We start from the raw sequence: 17,710 nt of genomic DNA on the forward strand, positions 1-17,710 counted from the left end.
TTGAAAAGTGCGTGAACTCCGAGTTTTGAAGGGGTTCAAAACGGAAGAAGAGACGGCTTTTTTCTGCTGAACAAGTAAGACATTTCAATAGTTCAATCGTGTAACAGTACGTTTTCTTAATTCACACAGTTATGGAGTTTCCTTTGTTGTGCCTTTCTCGTTTTGCTATTATGGAGAATATGAATTCTGAACTACGCTGCTAACCATAAAACACATTAAATTTAACATTAGTCACGCAATGCTGATGTTGTTAACATGAACAATTTGAGAACAAAGTAGGCTATAATTTGCACGGTTGCTGTAAATCGCGTTGATTAAATCTAACGAAGCTTATCATGTCGAATGTTTTTTCCCCCTTAGTTGGTCAGAACAAAAATGGATTTTACTTACTTGTTCAGAAGACATTTTCTTATGAAAATTCTTATGTTGGTCAAACTTTCAAAAAGTGAATCTGTGATTCTGTATGCCAGTATCCACACAGCGCGGTGACAGACAGCAGCACTCGCCTCAAAGCACTGTGTTCATCCGCGCTGTTTCATGCCGATTTACAACCCACGTAAAGATAATAATTCCGCGAATCACTGCAGTTACAGATTTCGAACAGAGAGATGGCGACAAAGAGGAAAAGTTCCGGACTGCAGCTTTAAAAGGTGCAACAATTTTAAATATTTTTAAATACTTGCAAAAAAAAAACATGCTTGTGTCATTGTAAATAATTCCGCCCCTCCCTCACTTCCGGTTCTGGCGCTGGGGTTCTGAAACTGGTGGTGCTGCGGGTCTGCAGCTGGATATATCTCGACCACTGTGGGAGCTCGTTCTTGGCTGCGCTGTGATTGGTCAATCTACATTCTAGGGTGTGGCTTAGCCAAAGGCGAAATGAGCCGTTTTACTACCTGTACTGTTTTGCACAAAACTTCACAATCAGGTTTGGCAATGCTTAGAAATGCTTAGAATTCAGATAAAAACGAGTTTTACTGTAAACACAGAGAGAACGCAATTTCTAATTCAATGTTTTATAACAAAAATATTTGGTGCTAAAAATTTTTTTTTTTTTTTTTTTTTTTTTTTTTATCTGAATGGTGTACTCTCACATGAAATGAAGATTGTGCTCCATAAAGAGAAAGAAATACTTTTTATTTTAAAAAATGTCACTGCCCTTTTGTTCACTTAAATCATATACATCCAGATAAAATGGTAGAATACATACATCTGTTACACTTTTTTTTTTTTATAAGTAAATATGCAGAAACACAAAAAATAACTGAAATGCTGCATATAGAAATCATCTCTAAGCCCAACAGGATTTGTGGTTGTTGTTTGTAGAACTGACACGTGCTCCATCCTGTCCATTAAAACAATACCCTTCCACTAATAATGGTGTGTTGTAGGATGAGCGATCTAACACCGTCACAACCTGGTGCGAGAAGCCATTGTTTGTCTTCAATGCAAGTGAAGTAGTAACAAGATTTGACACATTGGAATATACAGCTGTGGAATGGGATTGTGGACCAATGAGATTTTGCTATGGGTGGAGCTACCTGAGGCATTGAGACAAAAACAAACATAACGTCACCAAGAAAAAACAACAAACTGTCCAGACGTGTTGATTGTCAAAGTCATGGCTGGTCAGAAGTTCCAGAACGTGAACCGGATGGAGTTATGTTGCAGGATACAGTGTGACCGGTGGTACAGTGTGATGGGTGAACTCTCACAGCGGCCAGGGTAAGTCACTGAAGTCCACTGGACCCCCGAGGCCCGCGTCCGCCTCCAGCAGGCTCATGATGATCGCCATCGCAGCCTCATCACTACTGGGACTGCTGGAACCGGGCTCGTCCGTGATGTCACCCATACCAATGTGTGAATGATCACCTGCGGATCAGAGGAAGTGTTGTGTCAAATCAATGATCAAGTAAGTCTGGTGCTCTTCGGTCATTTTTGACTGAAAAAGTGTACATTTGTTTTGTTTTTAAAAAAAATTTCTTGATTTACGAAACTTGGTAAAGGTTTTGGCACTTGCTGTGTGAACACACAAAAAAATCATGGACATGATTCGAACAGGTTAAATGGTCCTGAAAAAAAAAGTCGCACTTGTACTCCTCGCGGTCAAAAACGACCACATAGGAAATGAATGGGAGATTTTGAGATATCGGGCTCAAATTTTGAACACAACTTGTTTAGATTTATGGCTTTGGTTTTCTCACAGTTTTAGAGTAAAACATGTTTTTTGAAAATATATATTTTATATGAAAATTGAATATAGTATTTCTCATAACAATACACGTAAAATTCTGTAACGTTCCCTTTTTACATTTTTTTTTCACTTCAGCAATAATCTGCCAAGTGTTATCTTTGAAAAGAGATCAAACTTAAGTCTGTGCTCTAAAGCATTCAAGATGTACGAGTTTAAGTTGGAAATTGTATTTTCAGGTCTATGCTCAAAAAGTGAATAAATCGATTATAAATACAGCGAAAACATAATTTAGTACCATAAAATCCCCTAAAAATACAAAATATTAAGTAAAAAACATTATCGAACTAAAATATAGTACATTCATTTCATTAAAAAAAATAAAATTCTGTCATTTTTGACCGAAACGCGAAGAGTACCAGAGGGTTAAAACTTACTTAAAACAGAGCTGTCAGAGTAAGGATATCCTATGCTGTCCTGGCCTGACATCATTCCGGCAGAAGGGATGTCTGGAGTTCCAGCATTTGAAAACTGAGCAGTTAGGAAAAAAATAAATCAGGAGATGCATTAACATTGCATTAACGTTCTGTACCTTTTAGGGCTGTGCGATATGTATCATTTTTAGAGTAGTCAAAAGTACCGACTTTCGGTACCAAGTCAGTACTGACATTTTAAAAATGTGACGCTTTGAGCACTGTTGAGTGGAATCATTAACACCTCTGATTGGCCATTGTGTTCACGAGCTCATCGGATAGGTCTGTGATTGGCTACAATGACCAACGCACGGGAGCGTTCGAGAGCACACCGAAGTGTTTGAAAGGTTTTTGAAAGCACAAGCAGGACCGATCCGCTGATAGACGCCTGCTCTCAAACACTCCCGAGTGTGTCTGTGTAAGCGCTCGCTGAATAGAGTCATGGATGTTTATTTACAACATGTTGTTTAAGCGCTGATCATTGTAGCCAATCACAGACATATTTAATGAGTATGTGAGCATAATGGCCAGTGTTGAGCATGTTACTTAAAAAAAGTAACTAGTTATAGTTACTAGTTACTTCTCACAAATAGTAACTGAGTTAGTAACTGAGTTACATCATTATAAAAGTAACTAATTACCAGAGAAAGTAACTATTGCGTTACTTAAAAAAAAAAAAAAAAAATTTAAATAGGCCTATGTCAAATAATTTGGATGCCCCCAGTATTAAATATGTTAAATTAATTAAATGGACACTTAATAGTGTAGATTAGTGTTCAATGTTTTATAATAATAATTTATTCTATTTTAATGTTGCTGTGGGACAATGTGAGAGACGCCTATTAAATTCAATATATATATATTATTCTAAATATTAGCATTACTATAGTAGAACAATATAAACATTATAGATGGTTTATACTTAATATCGCACAGACCCCAACTGGCCAACAAATAAGTTTAAAAATAAATTATGCTTCTTAAGAAATGTACCAAAAATGAATAAATAATAATAAAAAATATACATACTCTTTGTGCATATTAAAATGATAAAACTGTTACACAACTTCACAACTAGTAGACATACTGTAGCCTAAGTATTTTCTTCCTAACAAAAGTAAACAGTTTAACAAGTGCTCTCTCAATATAATACTGAACAATTTACAACAAAAAAAAAAAAATATATATATATATAATACTAAAATATAATATTTTGGGGGTTTTTTTTTATAACCTATAGCGAACGTCATCATCAGAGGTTATTTAAGCCAAATTCTAGACATGTTTCCCGCACGTGTTTACAACCGATCAAACAAAGATGTTTTCTGTAAATGTTCCCTGCAGGTTATTTTCGGGTTTTATTTTATAACCTAAACAGAACGTTCCCTGTAGGTAATTTTTTAGATTTTATTTGGATAACCATGTAAATTAATTAACGTTGCTCTCTTGCGCAACTGTTGAGCGCGCTCACGGACGCACTCGGTCTCTCTCGCGCATTGAGCGCGCTCGCGCCGTTCGCTTCGCTTTTGTCCACTCCGGCGCCACATAAACACACACACACCAGAGAAAAAAACTTTGCAGGTCCTATGGCGGAGAGAGAGCCTACTCGGATGAAAGCCGCTTCTGTGAGTTCAATTATAGTAACGCCACATTTTTTTTGTCAGTAACGGTAACTGCGTTGTAACGGGGGAATCAGTAATTCGTTTGATTACTCGTTACTGAAAAAGATAACGCCGTTAGTAACGCCGTTTATTTATAATGCCGTTATTCCCATCACTGATAATGGCCAATCAGAGGTGTTTACGCTCAAAGTGTCACATTTTTTAAATTTCAGTATCGACTTTTGACAACACTAATTTGGTCAATATCACACATCCCTATACATGTTTGTCAGAGACTGAAGCCCAAACGTTACCTTCCTGCCCGCAGTGGACGATGTGTCAGGAGGGGGTGTGCTGTTGGTGATGTTGAGGGGGCTTGAGCCACAACTAGACGGGGATGAGCCTCTTATCCTGTCAATCATATCAATGAAAGATGAAACCAGATGCAATGTCATCAAGAGTGTGACTCAAGTGCAGATTATTAGACGCAGAGATGTATAGTAACGAAGTAGAACTACTTCACTACTGTACTTAAGTACTAAAAGGTTGTATCTGTACTCTACTACTAGAGTATTATTTTTTTGTCCTACTTCCACTTTTACTTAAAAGGATACTCCACTTTTTTTGGAAATAGGCTCATTTTACAACTCCAACAGAGTTAAACTGTTGAGTTTTACCGTTTTTGAATCCATTCAGCCGATCTCCGGTTCTGGCGGTACCACTTTTAGCATAGCTTAGCATACATCATTGAAGTGGACAAGACCATTAGCATTTAAAAAAAAAAAAAAAAAAGACTGCCGTACCATGAGTGCAGCAGGCGTAATGATATGACGCAGCGCCTGAAAATAGGCCACCTTCCGTCAACACAACGGAACTATTTTCAGGCGCTGCGTCATATCATTACGCCTGCTGCACTCATGGTACGGCAGTAAAGTTTCTTGATTATTACGCAGGAATGAGAGTATAGTTCCTAGCCATCTCAGCCTAGAAAATCACAACTTTACATTTTCCGTCGGTCTTAGTGCACGATGTAACTACAGAAGAGTCAAGTTTTAAATAGGAAAAATATCGAAACTCTTTGGTCATTTTTTTTTTTAGAAATGCTAATGGTCTTGTCCACTTCAATGATGTATGCTAAGCTATGCTAAAAGTGGTACCGCCAGAACCGGAGATCGGCTGAATGGATTCAAAAACGGTAAAACTCAACAGTTTAACTCTGGGGGAGTTGTAAAATGAGCCTATTTCCAAAAAAAGTGGAGTATCCCTTTAAGTACATATTTTCGATGAGTTTAATACTTTTACTCCGATACATTTTTTATGTACTGCATAGTTACTCGTTACAATTATACAGATGTTACTAATCATTCCAAACCCACATAATCACTGCCAGAGCGGTAGATGACTCTGTCACCAGGTTTAATGAAGCTGGCTCATCATTGAGGGAATCAAGCGATCAAGAAGACTGCGTGTGCTCCTGTTCTGCCTTTCAGTCTGCTGCCTGCCTCCATTGAGAACACTTGAGATTTGTTAGTTTGTTTCGAGATGGAAGAACCAGAAACACCATTCAACTTCGAGTGATCGTGGCGGTGAGGAAGGAGACCCCTGGCCCTATAGAGTCCATGTTTTCATTTGTCGGAGTGAAAGACAATTCATATAGAATGTGCGAGGACGCCGGCGCACTGAATAGTTCTTTGTTTTTAATAGTTCAAAGTTATTATTAGATTGAATGTTAGTACCTTGACAAACTACACATTATTAAAAATCTAGAAGACTCAAGTTTCAGTATTTGACCACTATTTTATTCTGAGAAACTTATAGTGACAGTTATTTCTTAATTTGTGTCAGGAGTTATGTAATGAAAAAATGAGTCGATACCTTTAATATGAATTATGAGCGTCAGCCGTTCCCATAAAAAAAAAAAAAAAAAATCCTGTGTAGTCGTCATGAAAGCGCTTGACAAAACAATGTCCCTCGGGCTTTTAGCTTGTGCAGTTTTTGACAAATATTGATAGATTTGCATAGGTTTACGTCAGATCCCTATAGAGAGGAATAATATTTATTGGATTTATACCCAAAATGGGCCGATGAAATTATTATGAGTTTTGGATAATCTGATATACTGTATTTTCAATCCATACTGGCAGCCTGAGGGCGCCCTGTGCACATTTAGTCCATATATGGAACACGTGAAGAAGAGCCATATGTAACATTCCAGGAAGTCCCTGACATAAACAAAGCTTTCAGATATCGCTGTAACATGCATATAAATACCCAATAAGCTGTGGAGAAAAAAGGCACAAGCAGGGAAGAGAAGGGTGAGATGCTTTACTACATAATACAATACTTGTACTTTTACTTTTAGTACTTGAGTAGTAAATAAAATAAAAACCTACTTGCAATACTTAAGTACAATTTTTTTTGAATACTTTAGTACTTCCACTTAAGTATGGTGCTTAAAGAGCACTTCAACTTCTACTCAAGTCACTTTTTTGATAGAGCACTTGCACTTTTACTCAAGTCTCTAGTACTTTATACATCTCTGATTAGGCGTAAAACTGATCCGCTCACCTTTGGATCTCCATCACTTCCTCTGCGATCATGCGTCCGATCTTTCCTGCTCCGGGTCTCGTTCTTCCAGGGATTCCGGGAACAGTCTTCACTGAGCCTGCAGAAGAACAGTTGACAAGACACCGACTGCCGACGTATATCCGTAAAAATCCAAGTGCAATGCTACATTCCAGCATTGTAGTCTTCTTTAGCAAACTGTGGTACTAGCAATCTCTTTTTGTCATACATATATATAGACACGCCATGCCCAATATATAGTAGTCAACATTTGAAGTGGATCAAAAAAGTTCATCAAAGTTGTCCTAAGACAAGAACGGGTATTGTTCAAAATTCATGTATAACTTTGATGAAAGGTTTTGATCCACTTAAAATGTTGACTACTGTATATATATATATATATAATTTCTTTAGTGTAAAGGAGGATCATATCAATATTCTCTTACACTTTGTCCTGTTGTGAGATATTTCCTTGTGATTTAATTTTGTGCTTAATTTTCTCTGTTTCCATACACTGCACTGCAACCAATCGTGCATACAGTCACATTTAAAATCGTATTTAAATTTCATATAACATTTCCATCCAGTTGGATTACAGTTTTAACATTAACAAACGAATAAGCTTAATGTGTGAATGAAGCGGGTAAGATAAACTGAATGTGTTTTAAATATACAATAACTAGGTTTATATATTTATAATCAATAAATCCCATTTGTTTCAGTCTATACAATTACATTAACTAATTGAATGTTGCTTGTTCCACAGCTTTTATTTGATATATTTTAGCATTTTAACTGATTAAATACAATTGTTTTAACAATGAATACATTTATGCTGACTCTAAGCAATGCATTTTGAAAATATGATTATTTAAATAAAACAGACGCAAATACTTAATAATAAACTAGGCTTTTTTTTTTTTTTTACCTATTTCATTTATGTATGATAGACAAATGTGCATATGCATCAGATTAAGTGTATTAGTTTAATTAGAGTCCATTAATCCTTTTAGGATGAATCTCACAAAACGGTAAAGAAACATCCAAAAGTATAACATTTTTGCTTTAAAAAATATAAATATATATATTTTTTACATTTTCATGACAATTCAGCATTTGTTTCCCACCCAATTCTCAGCGGCCTTCTGTAATGTAAGGTTAATGTTTAAAGCAGATTTTTAAAGTGTGGAAGGTAGTTTTTGTTGAATGAAATTTTTTTATATAGTAGGCTACCAAAAATGAAGTATATACAAATTTAGAGGAAAAATGCTTTAAATGTCATGAAATAATGTTTTTTTTTTTTTAATTTTTTGTCCAGAATCCCATTCATATTATTAAACGTTCTGATTGACTTGTCGACTGTGATAATAATTTCCAGTTATATGGACCTCTTTGATATTTACTTTACTATGGCTACCGGTGATATTCATGGCTTGCGTGAGAACAGGATCCGGGGGCGTGTGAGTTCGGTTGCTGACATTTCGAGAATCAAATTCGGTTGCCATTTTAAAGCTAGCTATATAAATGAAAGTGGTTTTCCATGTATTGGTGTTGCGCACAGCACTGCATACACAAAAAACTTGAAATATTATCATAAGTTGACTTTTAGTTTTGACTTTTTACCTTCGGTAGATTGATTTTGCGTTATCGGCAGGACACTAATGATCAAATGCTGGTGAAAGGTGAGACAACCGGCAGGTTCCTGACCACTGGGTTATGCCATGGTTTAACAGTCACTCATTTATTTGCTGCGTAAATGAGATCTGCTTACCGTCACCGGCTGTAAGGACACTGTCCATACTCTGAGGGGAAGCAGTGAGCTGAGGATAGTGAGGCTCTGCTCCCTCAAGTGAACTGCCCCTTCAAAACACACATCCATTCAGGTCAGTAAACCAAACCGTCAGAACATTGATATCATGAATTATTAGTAGATTTAGTTTACTTACGAGACAACTGTATTAGTTGAGACTATGTATTCTACTTCTTTGGTCCAAGGGTTCATGAAACTGAACCATCGACTTCTTAAAGTTATAAAAGAACCATCTTTAATCTTGAAATTGTAACAGTTAGTGTTGATCTTCTCTCTCATCTGCAGAACTGCAAACAGAGACGTACAGATCAGAAATCATGACACGAGTCTGGTCACGCTGCACTCAGGAAAGCGCTCTGTTGTTACCCTGTCTATGGCATTCAGCGAGATGTCCGATGTCATCCTGATGGAAATACTCATAGAAAGACGTGCCCAGCATCTCTTGAGGTAGATAAGCAAGAATGGCCGTGGCCCTGGAATGAAAAGGGGAATCTTTTATACACGGAGGAGCACGAGTGTTTTTACAGTGCTTGCAAGCCACTATTGTACTAATAATATCATGCAAACATGTTTCTACTCCACAATATTCTGCACTTTCTTAAAGGCAGGGTAGGCGATTTGTTACAGAAACATTTTATTGTTATGCTGACTTAATTTTTGTTAAAGGGATAGTTCACTTTGAAATACATTTTTGATATGTTTTAGCTTACCTCAAGGGCATCCAAGATGTAGGTGTCTTTGTTTCCGCAGAAGTTTCAATTTTGATATTTTTAGGTCAAACCGTTCTTGTCTGTCAGTCATATAATGCAGGTCTATGGTCACCACCTCAAAGAGCATGCACAGAGAAGTCCAGATTAAACATGATTTAATGACTCGTAAATGTAAGTACACATTGATGGCCTAAGACACGAAACGAGCGGTTTGTGTGAGAAAACTAACAGTATTTATATCGTTTTTACCTCTTGTAACGCGCAGACCGAAGCGCCCGCGCCCTCAGATCACTTGGACGTGGCTGTGGTTACAAGAGGTAAAAATGATATAAATACTGTTCGTTTTCTCACACAAACCGCTCGTTTCGTGTCGTAGGCCATCAATGTGTACTTACATTTACGAGTCATTAAATCATGTTTAATTTGGACTTCTCTGTGCATGCTCTTTGAGGAAGTGACCATAGACCTGCATTATATGACTGACAGACAAGAACGGTTTGACCTAAAAATATCAAAATTGAAACTACTGTGGAAACAAAGACACCTACATCTTGGATGCCCTTGAGGTAAGCTAAAACATACCAAAAATTAATTTCAAAGTGAACTATCCCTTTAAGTCTCTTCACATCCTGATAGCAATAACTAAGTTAAGTGGCCTAAATGTATTAATATGTATATACATATATACTGTATATTGTCTGTGAAAGGAGTAGGACCATAAAAATATTCGTCCAATCATTGTTCGGTTAACAAAGCAGCATATCCTTCTCCATTGTTTTGGTTCTTGTTCTAAACTTTGCATGCAATGGGGGATCCGCTTCTTTTCTTCTATCCATCCGAACAAATGTCCTGTAAATGAGTGCTGCCCTCTGATGTCTCATGTCTGGTAGTATAAAAAAGCAATCATACAACTGTGCGTGAGAGGGAGCGAAACGCAGAAAATGAAGTATACCTGCGCCTGCGCCTTAAGTCTCTACAAGTGCAGTTGACATACAGTATAAAAGGCAAACTGTTCTGTTGTCACAGAGGCATTGTGCAGTATTTTTAGGTGCAGTGTGTGTCCTACATTTCGGCCTCTAGCCAGGTCATGACCTGGGTCATTTATCCATTTTTATATTTGGATATTGATCCGCATTGTGCTCAAAAAAACAAATCACGCTAACAAAACTGTCACGCTAACATCAGGATTGGTCATACGGTCACAAATCAGTTTATCCATCAGTAGACAAAACAAACATCTCCCAACCAATAATCCATTTGACCTAATAGTTTGCTTAAACATAGGCCCTGTTTACACCTGGTATGGTGCGTTTTTGGTCGATCTGATCGCAAGTGGACGACGCTAAATACAGCTGTAAACGGCATCTAAAGCTTTTTCAGCTTGTTCACTTTCAACCACTTCCAGAGGCAGTGGAAAACACATTCGACCGGATTGCTTTCGTAGTGTAAACACTCATGTGATCGAATGTGTTCAAACAGCCACAAAAGACCGTCTTCTCTCCGTCTACTGACTTAAAGGGGTCATGAACTGGCTTTTTAAATTGTTTTATATTGTTGTCTGAGGTCAACTTATGACGTTCGCTTGGTTTTTACATTCAAAAACATCAAAATGAATAAGTAATAGGCTATTTTCTACCCTAGTTTTGAGCCTAGCTCAAAAACGCTCGGTTTTTATGGGCGTCTCGCATTGAAGACTCGGAAGTAAACGCCCACTGCTGTGAGTGGATAACAGTTTTGCATATTATAATGAGTTTCATGTAATGCGCGAATCGGTGGGCGGGGCTAAACCGTCCGTGTTGAAGTAGGCGTTGATCTTCTTCTGCGGGGGTGGTGTTTTATCCTCTTTGTCGTCATAGTTCCCCACTTTGAAAAACGAGTCGCTTGCTGAGCCTGGTGTCAATAAAAGCTTTTATTGGACTAACAAGGACGTTTTCAGTTTTGAAACTTACAGGATATTCTTATAATTTGATGACCTCTTAGATGTCAAAAGCTCAAGGAAAATTTGATTTCTCAGTTCATCACCCCTTTAATACATTATGGGAAGTGCGCTAGCAAGTGGGGATTTAAACTTTGTTGACTGGAGACCCAAGTTTGGTCTGGAGACGAAAACGTACCAAGCACAATGTTCTCTCTTCATTCCTGATTTCTAACACACACTCACAGCGTTCGGCTGGTCTCGCGGCTTCAGAGCAGAAACTAAAGCTGCTGTTCTCCGTGTGTTTTACCGTCGTCTTCAGTCGTGTTCATATGTAACTTGCGCAAGCTTATTTTGTCCATTAGATTAAAAGATCTGAAAAAGCCCATTCATTTACCCTTCCATAGACCCTCCCCTAGAAAAAAATCAGGACAGAAGTGGTTGAAAGTGGACAAAAGAGTCGGATTAAAACACCAGTACACCGTACACATCTTAATACGAGGTGTAAACAGACCTTTACATTCATGTTATTTAGAATCTGGAAAAGTATACCATATTATATAAGCCATGTCACATGTTGTAGTGCATTGGCATTGTTTAAGGTTATTTCACCTAGTTAAGGTGCGGTCACATTTACTGCAGCTCTGCAAAAGAAAGCAGGCCATCCAAAGCCGGTCCTGCCAGCTAGCAAACGAACCAACCCTAAATAACTGCTTTCCAAACAGCCTCTTTATAGACATTTTTTTAATATTGAAGCGTACTAGTGCCGTAGTTTCTACCTTCACTGCCATACCGAGAGGCTTGCTATTGGTTGGCGCTGCAAAAGTTCACCCAACGTTTTACTGGTGCGACATTCGCATATGGCAATTTTTCGCCACTGGAAGTTCATCAGGCAAAATTCTTCATTGCACAGATTTGGATTTTGCTCCGAGCAACGGTAAATGCGACCACACCTTTAAACTGCAACCGTATTTCATGTTCGGGCACCCAGTAGTCACCACTTGCCTTTGGTCCACAAAAACAAACTTCCCATCAATGGCATGGCGCGAGACATACTCTGTCGGCTTCACCCGGATGTCTCCATTCATAGGTTGTGGGACAATATGAGGATGTAATCGGCCAATGGCCACTAAGCAGCTGAGATTACAGCCTTCATTATCAGGCTCATTGTCTTCATCTAAGCCCATATTAATGGGCGGCCAGCTCTTGAGATAGCCAGTGCTGTGGATGGTGCAGAAGCTCTTGCGATCGGCTACAGGGAGAACAAAAGCAAAAGTTATGATGAGGAATCGTTGTCTTTGAATATTTAACAATATTCTAAGTAAGTGAAAGAACTGATTCACCATTCTTTTTGGAGCAAGTCGAGGGGAAATCTTTTTCCTCCATTTTGACGAGGGACCTGTTGCACTTCATTCTGCAGAAGAAGGAGCGTCTGGACCCTGAGCACAATCTGGAGGGACTAGGGGCAATGTCTGTCCTGACTCGCAGCCCGGCTGAGAAGATAATGCTCTGTCAGATCATTTTTAAAACTGGTAAAACTGGTGAAATGTATGTAGTTAAAGGACAAGTTCGGTATTTTACACTTAAAGCCCTGTTTTAAGATCGTTTCTGATGAAATAGAATGGTTAAGATTGAAATTTGGACACATGCTGCTGGCCCGAGAAATTTCAGTTTCTGTGATTGCACCTCCCCCACATCTACAATGGTTGCATAGGTGCACTGGAACAATCCTTCCTAAAACGCATTAAACTTTAGTTTACAAAGACGTGAAACTCACCGAGTGGTCAGGGGTGTTCACTGATAAGCTCACAAAAATCACTGCAAAAGATGCTTTCCAACAGGTGTTTTACCATTCGTTGTAAAACTGTGGACCTATTTTTCCAAACGCCTCACACCCGTACATTCTTCCGTTGAGAGCTTGAATAATAGACACTCCAGCCCAGTTGGTGGCGATAATGCACCTTTGCCAATTACAAGCAAACCACTGGCATTTCATTGAATACACAGAAGAAGCAGAAGAATACAAACAAACCCATTTCCGTTTCCAGCGGCGGAGTAATACCCTACCTCACAGCACATCCAATACAAGTCAAAGGAGTTGGACAAAAACTACGATAAAACCTATTGGAAAGCATCTTTTGTGTGAGCTTATCAGTGAACACCCCTGACCACTCGGTGAGTTTTACGTCTTTGTAAACTAAAGTTTAATGCGTTTTAGTGCACCTATGCAACCATTGTGGAGGTGGGGGGGGGGTGCTACCACAGAAACCAAAAAATTCTCGGGCCAGCAGCATGTGTCCAAATTTGAATCTTAACCGTTCTATTTCATCAGAAACGATCTTAAAACAGGGCTTTAAGTGTAAAATACCGAACAGATTTTTGCTGAAAGTCAGAGCCAGTCTGCAGATTTTGGGTAGTCAGAAGCTACCCAAATAATCAGAAATACCATAAAATTGTGTAGTGCTTGTAACTTGAGTGTGTGTAGTGTAACCATTTGCAAAGTCGGCATATGTATGATACCAAAAAATGTATGCTGGCTAGTGTTTTCAAATCTGTTCTGATTTTAAAAGTCCTCGAGTTTACTGTTTGCTTGCATAATGCTGTATTTAAGGCATATAGCAGCAAGTACTAACTTACTTTTAGCATCAATGAGTCTCTCCCGTGGTGCTGTGTCAGATGACGAGAGCTGCTCTTTGACTTTTGCAATGTCTTTTGGATGCAAATAATCAAACAAACTCTGGCCAATCAGGTCATTCTGTAAGACGGGGAGAGAGCAGCAGGCAATATGAGTCACACGCTGACTTCTGAGTCATATCGTGGATGTTTTGAAGCATTAGTAGGCCTTACCTGACTGTAATTTAGAATTTTGTAGACAGACTCGGACACAAAAAGGATCTTTCCCCGATCACAGCCCACAACGAATAGAAAACCATCAGCCGCCTGAGAACCAGAGTGAATCACCAATGAATCACAGCCAGGGATTATCAGTCAGTATAACACAAAAAGACACAATTCTTTAGGTCACCTACCTTTAATATTAAGTGCTTCAGCTCATCGTCTGATAAAAAGCCTGGCTTGTAGTTAGCTTCAGTATAAGGGTTTGCAGCACCTTAAAAAGACAGCAAATGCATGAGTAATCGATTAGTACTTGTAAGAGTATGAGACACTTGCGTTCAATTGCAAAACATTTGGGTAACCCCTGGGCCCAGACAAACTTTGCGTTCTTTCTTGAAACTTTTGTATTCTTTCACAAAAGTACTGTGTCGCAAAAGTAGTATTTATATGAATATTGTAATAATTGTATAATTATTCACCAATGAATGTGAATAATTATACACAACTGTGACAACTGAAAACTCATCTCTTCCGGGAGCACTTAACTTAAAAAAAAAAAAAAAAAAAAAAATCCTTTCCTCTAAATCCTCGCTTGCCTGCCTTATGCTACTCCGAGCTATGGCTGAACTTTGTATTTTGAGCACTTCTTGCGTTGCTTTTGCCTCTTCACGATGACTCGCTTGGTTTAGTCCTCAGTTGTAAGTCGCTTTGGATAAAAGCGTCTGCTAAATGACTAAATGTAAATGTAAATGTATAAAAAATATCAGATATAATAAAACACATCATATAATGAAGTTATTTTACATTGTAAAACAACTTTGCATAATAATATCCATTTAATGCATACTGTTCATTTCACTCAGTTTGTTTTGAAACCATTATTGGTGATATAATGTTTGTGAATAAAACATAAATTGAATGTCAATGTCATACTCTTTCTTTTTAACTTATATTTTCACTTTTGAAATCACTTTTATGTTACTGTACTCGGCTACAAATCTACTTGAATGTACATGTCTAGATTTAAGATTACATTTAAAGTCCCAGCCAGGCCATAATGGCTCTATGGGAATGACAGTGTGAACCTCACCTCGAAGTGTTTTCATATGCTGGACTGCCATGCGCAGCACAGTGAGTTTATCCAGTTTGCGGGACATGGCGTTGCAGGTAGGCACTAATGAAGCCAGCTCATCAATAAAGCTGTTCATCTTGTCTCTGCGTCTCTTCTCTATCTGACTGTGAGCCTCCCTGTTGACAACCAAGAGTCCAAACCAATGTTACAATTGGAAAAAATGGCATATTCTAATAATAATTTTTTTTTAAATACAGAAATGCTCTGATTTACAGCACCTTGCATTCTTAATCTGCAGATCGACCCTGTTGAGAAAAAAAAAATTTAATCTGGGAAATTAATCAATCATGTAGGCTAAATATAAACACCACTTACAGATGAACCATATATATATATATTAGGGGTGTAACGGTTCACAAAATTCACGGTTCGGTTCGATACGATACACTTGTGTCACGGTTCGGTTCGGTACGATTCGGTACGTTTCCGATACAGCGAAAAGAAAGAAATTTCCTTGATTTAATTTTTTTAATTATATTTTTATTAAAACTAACATCATAAAGTATGATATTTTTTAACTTTGAGCAATGTTGGAGCTATACTTGACTTTTCTTAGGAGCTTATAAAACAAAACAGCTCCTTGGACAAAATGAATTGTAATATTGTAGTAGTTATAAACAAAGGTTTATTTTAGTTCCGATTAACATTTGAGGGCAGCAATTGTATTCATAATGTCAAAATAAAACCGACGTGATGTTACTTGAAAGCATTAGCCTACTATTCCTGCCAAACTTCCATGGTTACAGTTAGTAGTGTTACTACAGTAAATCCACAGTGAATGTTGCTGATCTGTGGACACTGGATAGTTCATTCATGGCACAATGTCTCTTCCTGGTTTCCACGTCAGCGCTGTTTGATCGAATATTTCTCACTAGATCTCGCAGCGATGTCATTACTTCAGTGGCGAATTTAAATGCTTTCTTTACTGGATTTCGCTGTGTAGTAACAGTGCTGATGATTAGATCGGCTCGCGCTGCATTGGTCCAAACTGATAAACGGTCCGTCAAACACACAATAACGAGTGCTTTCGTTCCGCTTACATTACATTTGCCATTTGATGTTGGGCAATGTTGTGGTCACGCCAGCGTCTCTGACATTATGAGCGCGCTTGCCACGCGTGACGCGCCTACATTTGAAATAACGAAATTTTGGTCGGCAGGAAAAATGAACCGTTCGGTTCAAAAATGCATACCGAAAACTGAACCGAAAGCCTCGTACCGAACGGTTCAATATGATACGAATACGTGTATCGTTACACCCCTAATATACACATACAGGTATGTATGTGATTCAATCATGACAACTCTTGAAATAGTTTTCACGTGTTATTGAATATGGCAATGTTAATGTATTTTGTCTTGGCAGACTTTATCTGCTACACTGCTGCTGTTGATTATTGCTGCTTCTGAATGGACTTGCTCCTGCTAATAGATACACAGACACAATCCTGTAGCAGATCTAGGCAGGTGGAGCTGAAGGAGGTGAAGGAGTTTCAGAGCAACTCTGGTCTAGCCTACAGCAAACACTGAACCAGACTATTTAAATGTTGAGCAAGCAACCTATTGGCTGAAGAATCAGCAGAGGCCAATAAGCTTGTGCCAGGTACATAGGAGGGTGAACCAACTCCTGGACAAAGATAAGGAGATGCGCTTCCCCTTTAAAACACATTTAAATAGATTTCCATTAAATAGTTTCAAGTTACGTGTCACAAACTACAATTATTTGTTATTAAAGCATCTACGTTCACAAACCACTGTTCATTTGAACAGAAAAGCACTTAACTTAAACACCTCTGATTGGCCATTGCGGTCAAGAAATCAACAGATATTTTTGTGATTGGCTACATTGCTCAACGCTGCAAAAACATGTTGTAAATAGAAACCTTTTACGTTCTCCAAAGTGAAAGACAGACACACACTGGATTGCTTGCCACATCTGTTTCGCCAATATGCTATTATTATGGAGAAAACTGATCGTAGACCAGCAGTTATGAGCAGCATTTCCCTCTAAAAGCAGTCAGAGGCAGCAGCAGGCATTGGTTTGAGGGAGGAAAGTCCACGCTAGTCTCAAATTTGTGGCCAGGGGAAAGCTAAGCTTTGCCTAGCCTTACACACACTCCACCTATGGCCATGCAGTAAATGATGTGAATGCTTGCAGATTACATGTAAAGGACCTATCAGCCTGTGCCATCTAGAGTTTCATGACTGAACTGTATATATCAGACATTTAGACCATACTGTGTATATATGAGATATATATATATATATATATATATATCTCTTGATCAATAATTCAGCTTACCTTTCAAGTTGTTTGTCATTGTCTGCATCCATTCTGTCCCTAACAAATAAACAGTAAACAAATACATTAGCTTAAATAGTTCAGGAGTCAACCAATATAAAGTACCTGGGATTAAAATGCATGAAATTCACATATATGTTTATATTTAGTTAAACATATTTCTCAAAACCTAATATTTCT

The 17,710-nt window shown here is 38.1% G+C and overlaps 1 protein-coding gene across 2 annotated transcripts in view; it reads right to left on the minus strand.

Annotated features, from left to right (window-relative positions):
• Positions 1-1,642: 1,642 nt before the first annotated feature.
• The window catches only part of bmal1b (basic helix-loop-helix ARNT like 1b), a 36,917-nt gene continuing 20,849 nt past the window's right edge, over positions 1,643-17,710 (minus strand). For both annotated transcript variants that reach the window (XM_056265792.1, XM_056265793.1), the window contains 15 exons: positions 17,531-17,569; positions 15,448-15,474; positions 15,188-15,345; positions 14,292-14,371; positions 14,110-14,202; positions 13,900-14,017; positions 12,606-12,755; positions 12,268-12,514; positions 9,004-9,110; positions 8,774-8,924; positions 8,599-8,687; positions 6,831-6,927; positions 4,577-4,673; positions 2,626-2,719; positions 1,643-1,869 (listed from right to left, as the gene is read on the minus strand). In XM_056265792.1, the coding sequence (XP_056121767.1) occupies positions 1,709-1,869; positions 2,626-2,719; positions 4,577-4,673; positions 6,831-6,927; positions 8,599-8,687; positions 8,774-8,924; positions 9,004-9,110; positions 12,268-12,514; positions 12,606-12,755; positions 13,900-14,017; positions 14,110-14,202; positions 14,292-14,371; positions 15,188-15,345; positions 15,448-15,474; positions 17,531-17,569 (1,708 nt within the window). In that variant the 3' untranslated portion in view covers positions 1,643-1,708. The remainder of the gene's footprint in view (positions 1,870-2,625; positions 2,720-4,576; positions 4,674-6,830; positions 6,928-8,598; positions 8,688-8,773; positions 8,925-9,003; positions 9,111-12,267; positions 12,515-12,605; positions 12,756-13,899; positions 14,018-14,109; positions 14,203-14,291; positions 14,372-15,187; positions 15,346-15,447; positions 15,475-17,530; positions 17,570-17,710) is intronic.

The sequence above is a fragment of the Rhinichthys klamathensis genome, unplaced genomic scaffold (genome assembly GCF_029890125.1).
Source record: "Rhinichthys klamathensis goyatoka isolate OS25496 unplaced genomic scaffold, OSU_Roscu_1.1 h1tg000240l_1, whole genome shotgun sequence".
Taxonomy (NCBI): Eukaryota; Metazoa; Chordata; class Actinopteri; order Cypriniformes; family Leuciscidae; genus Rhinichthys; species Rhinichthys klamathensis.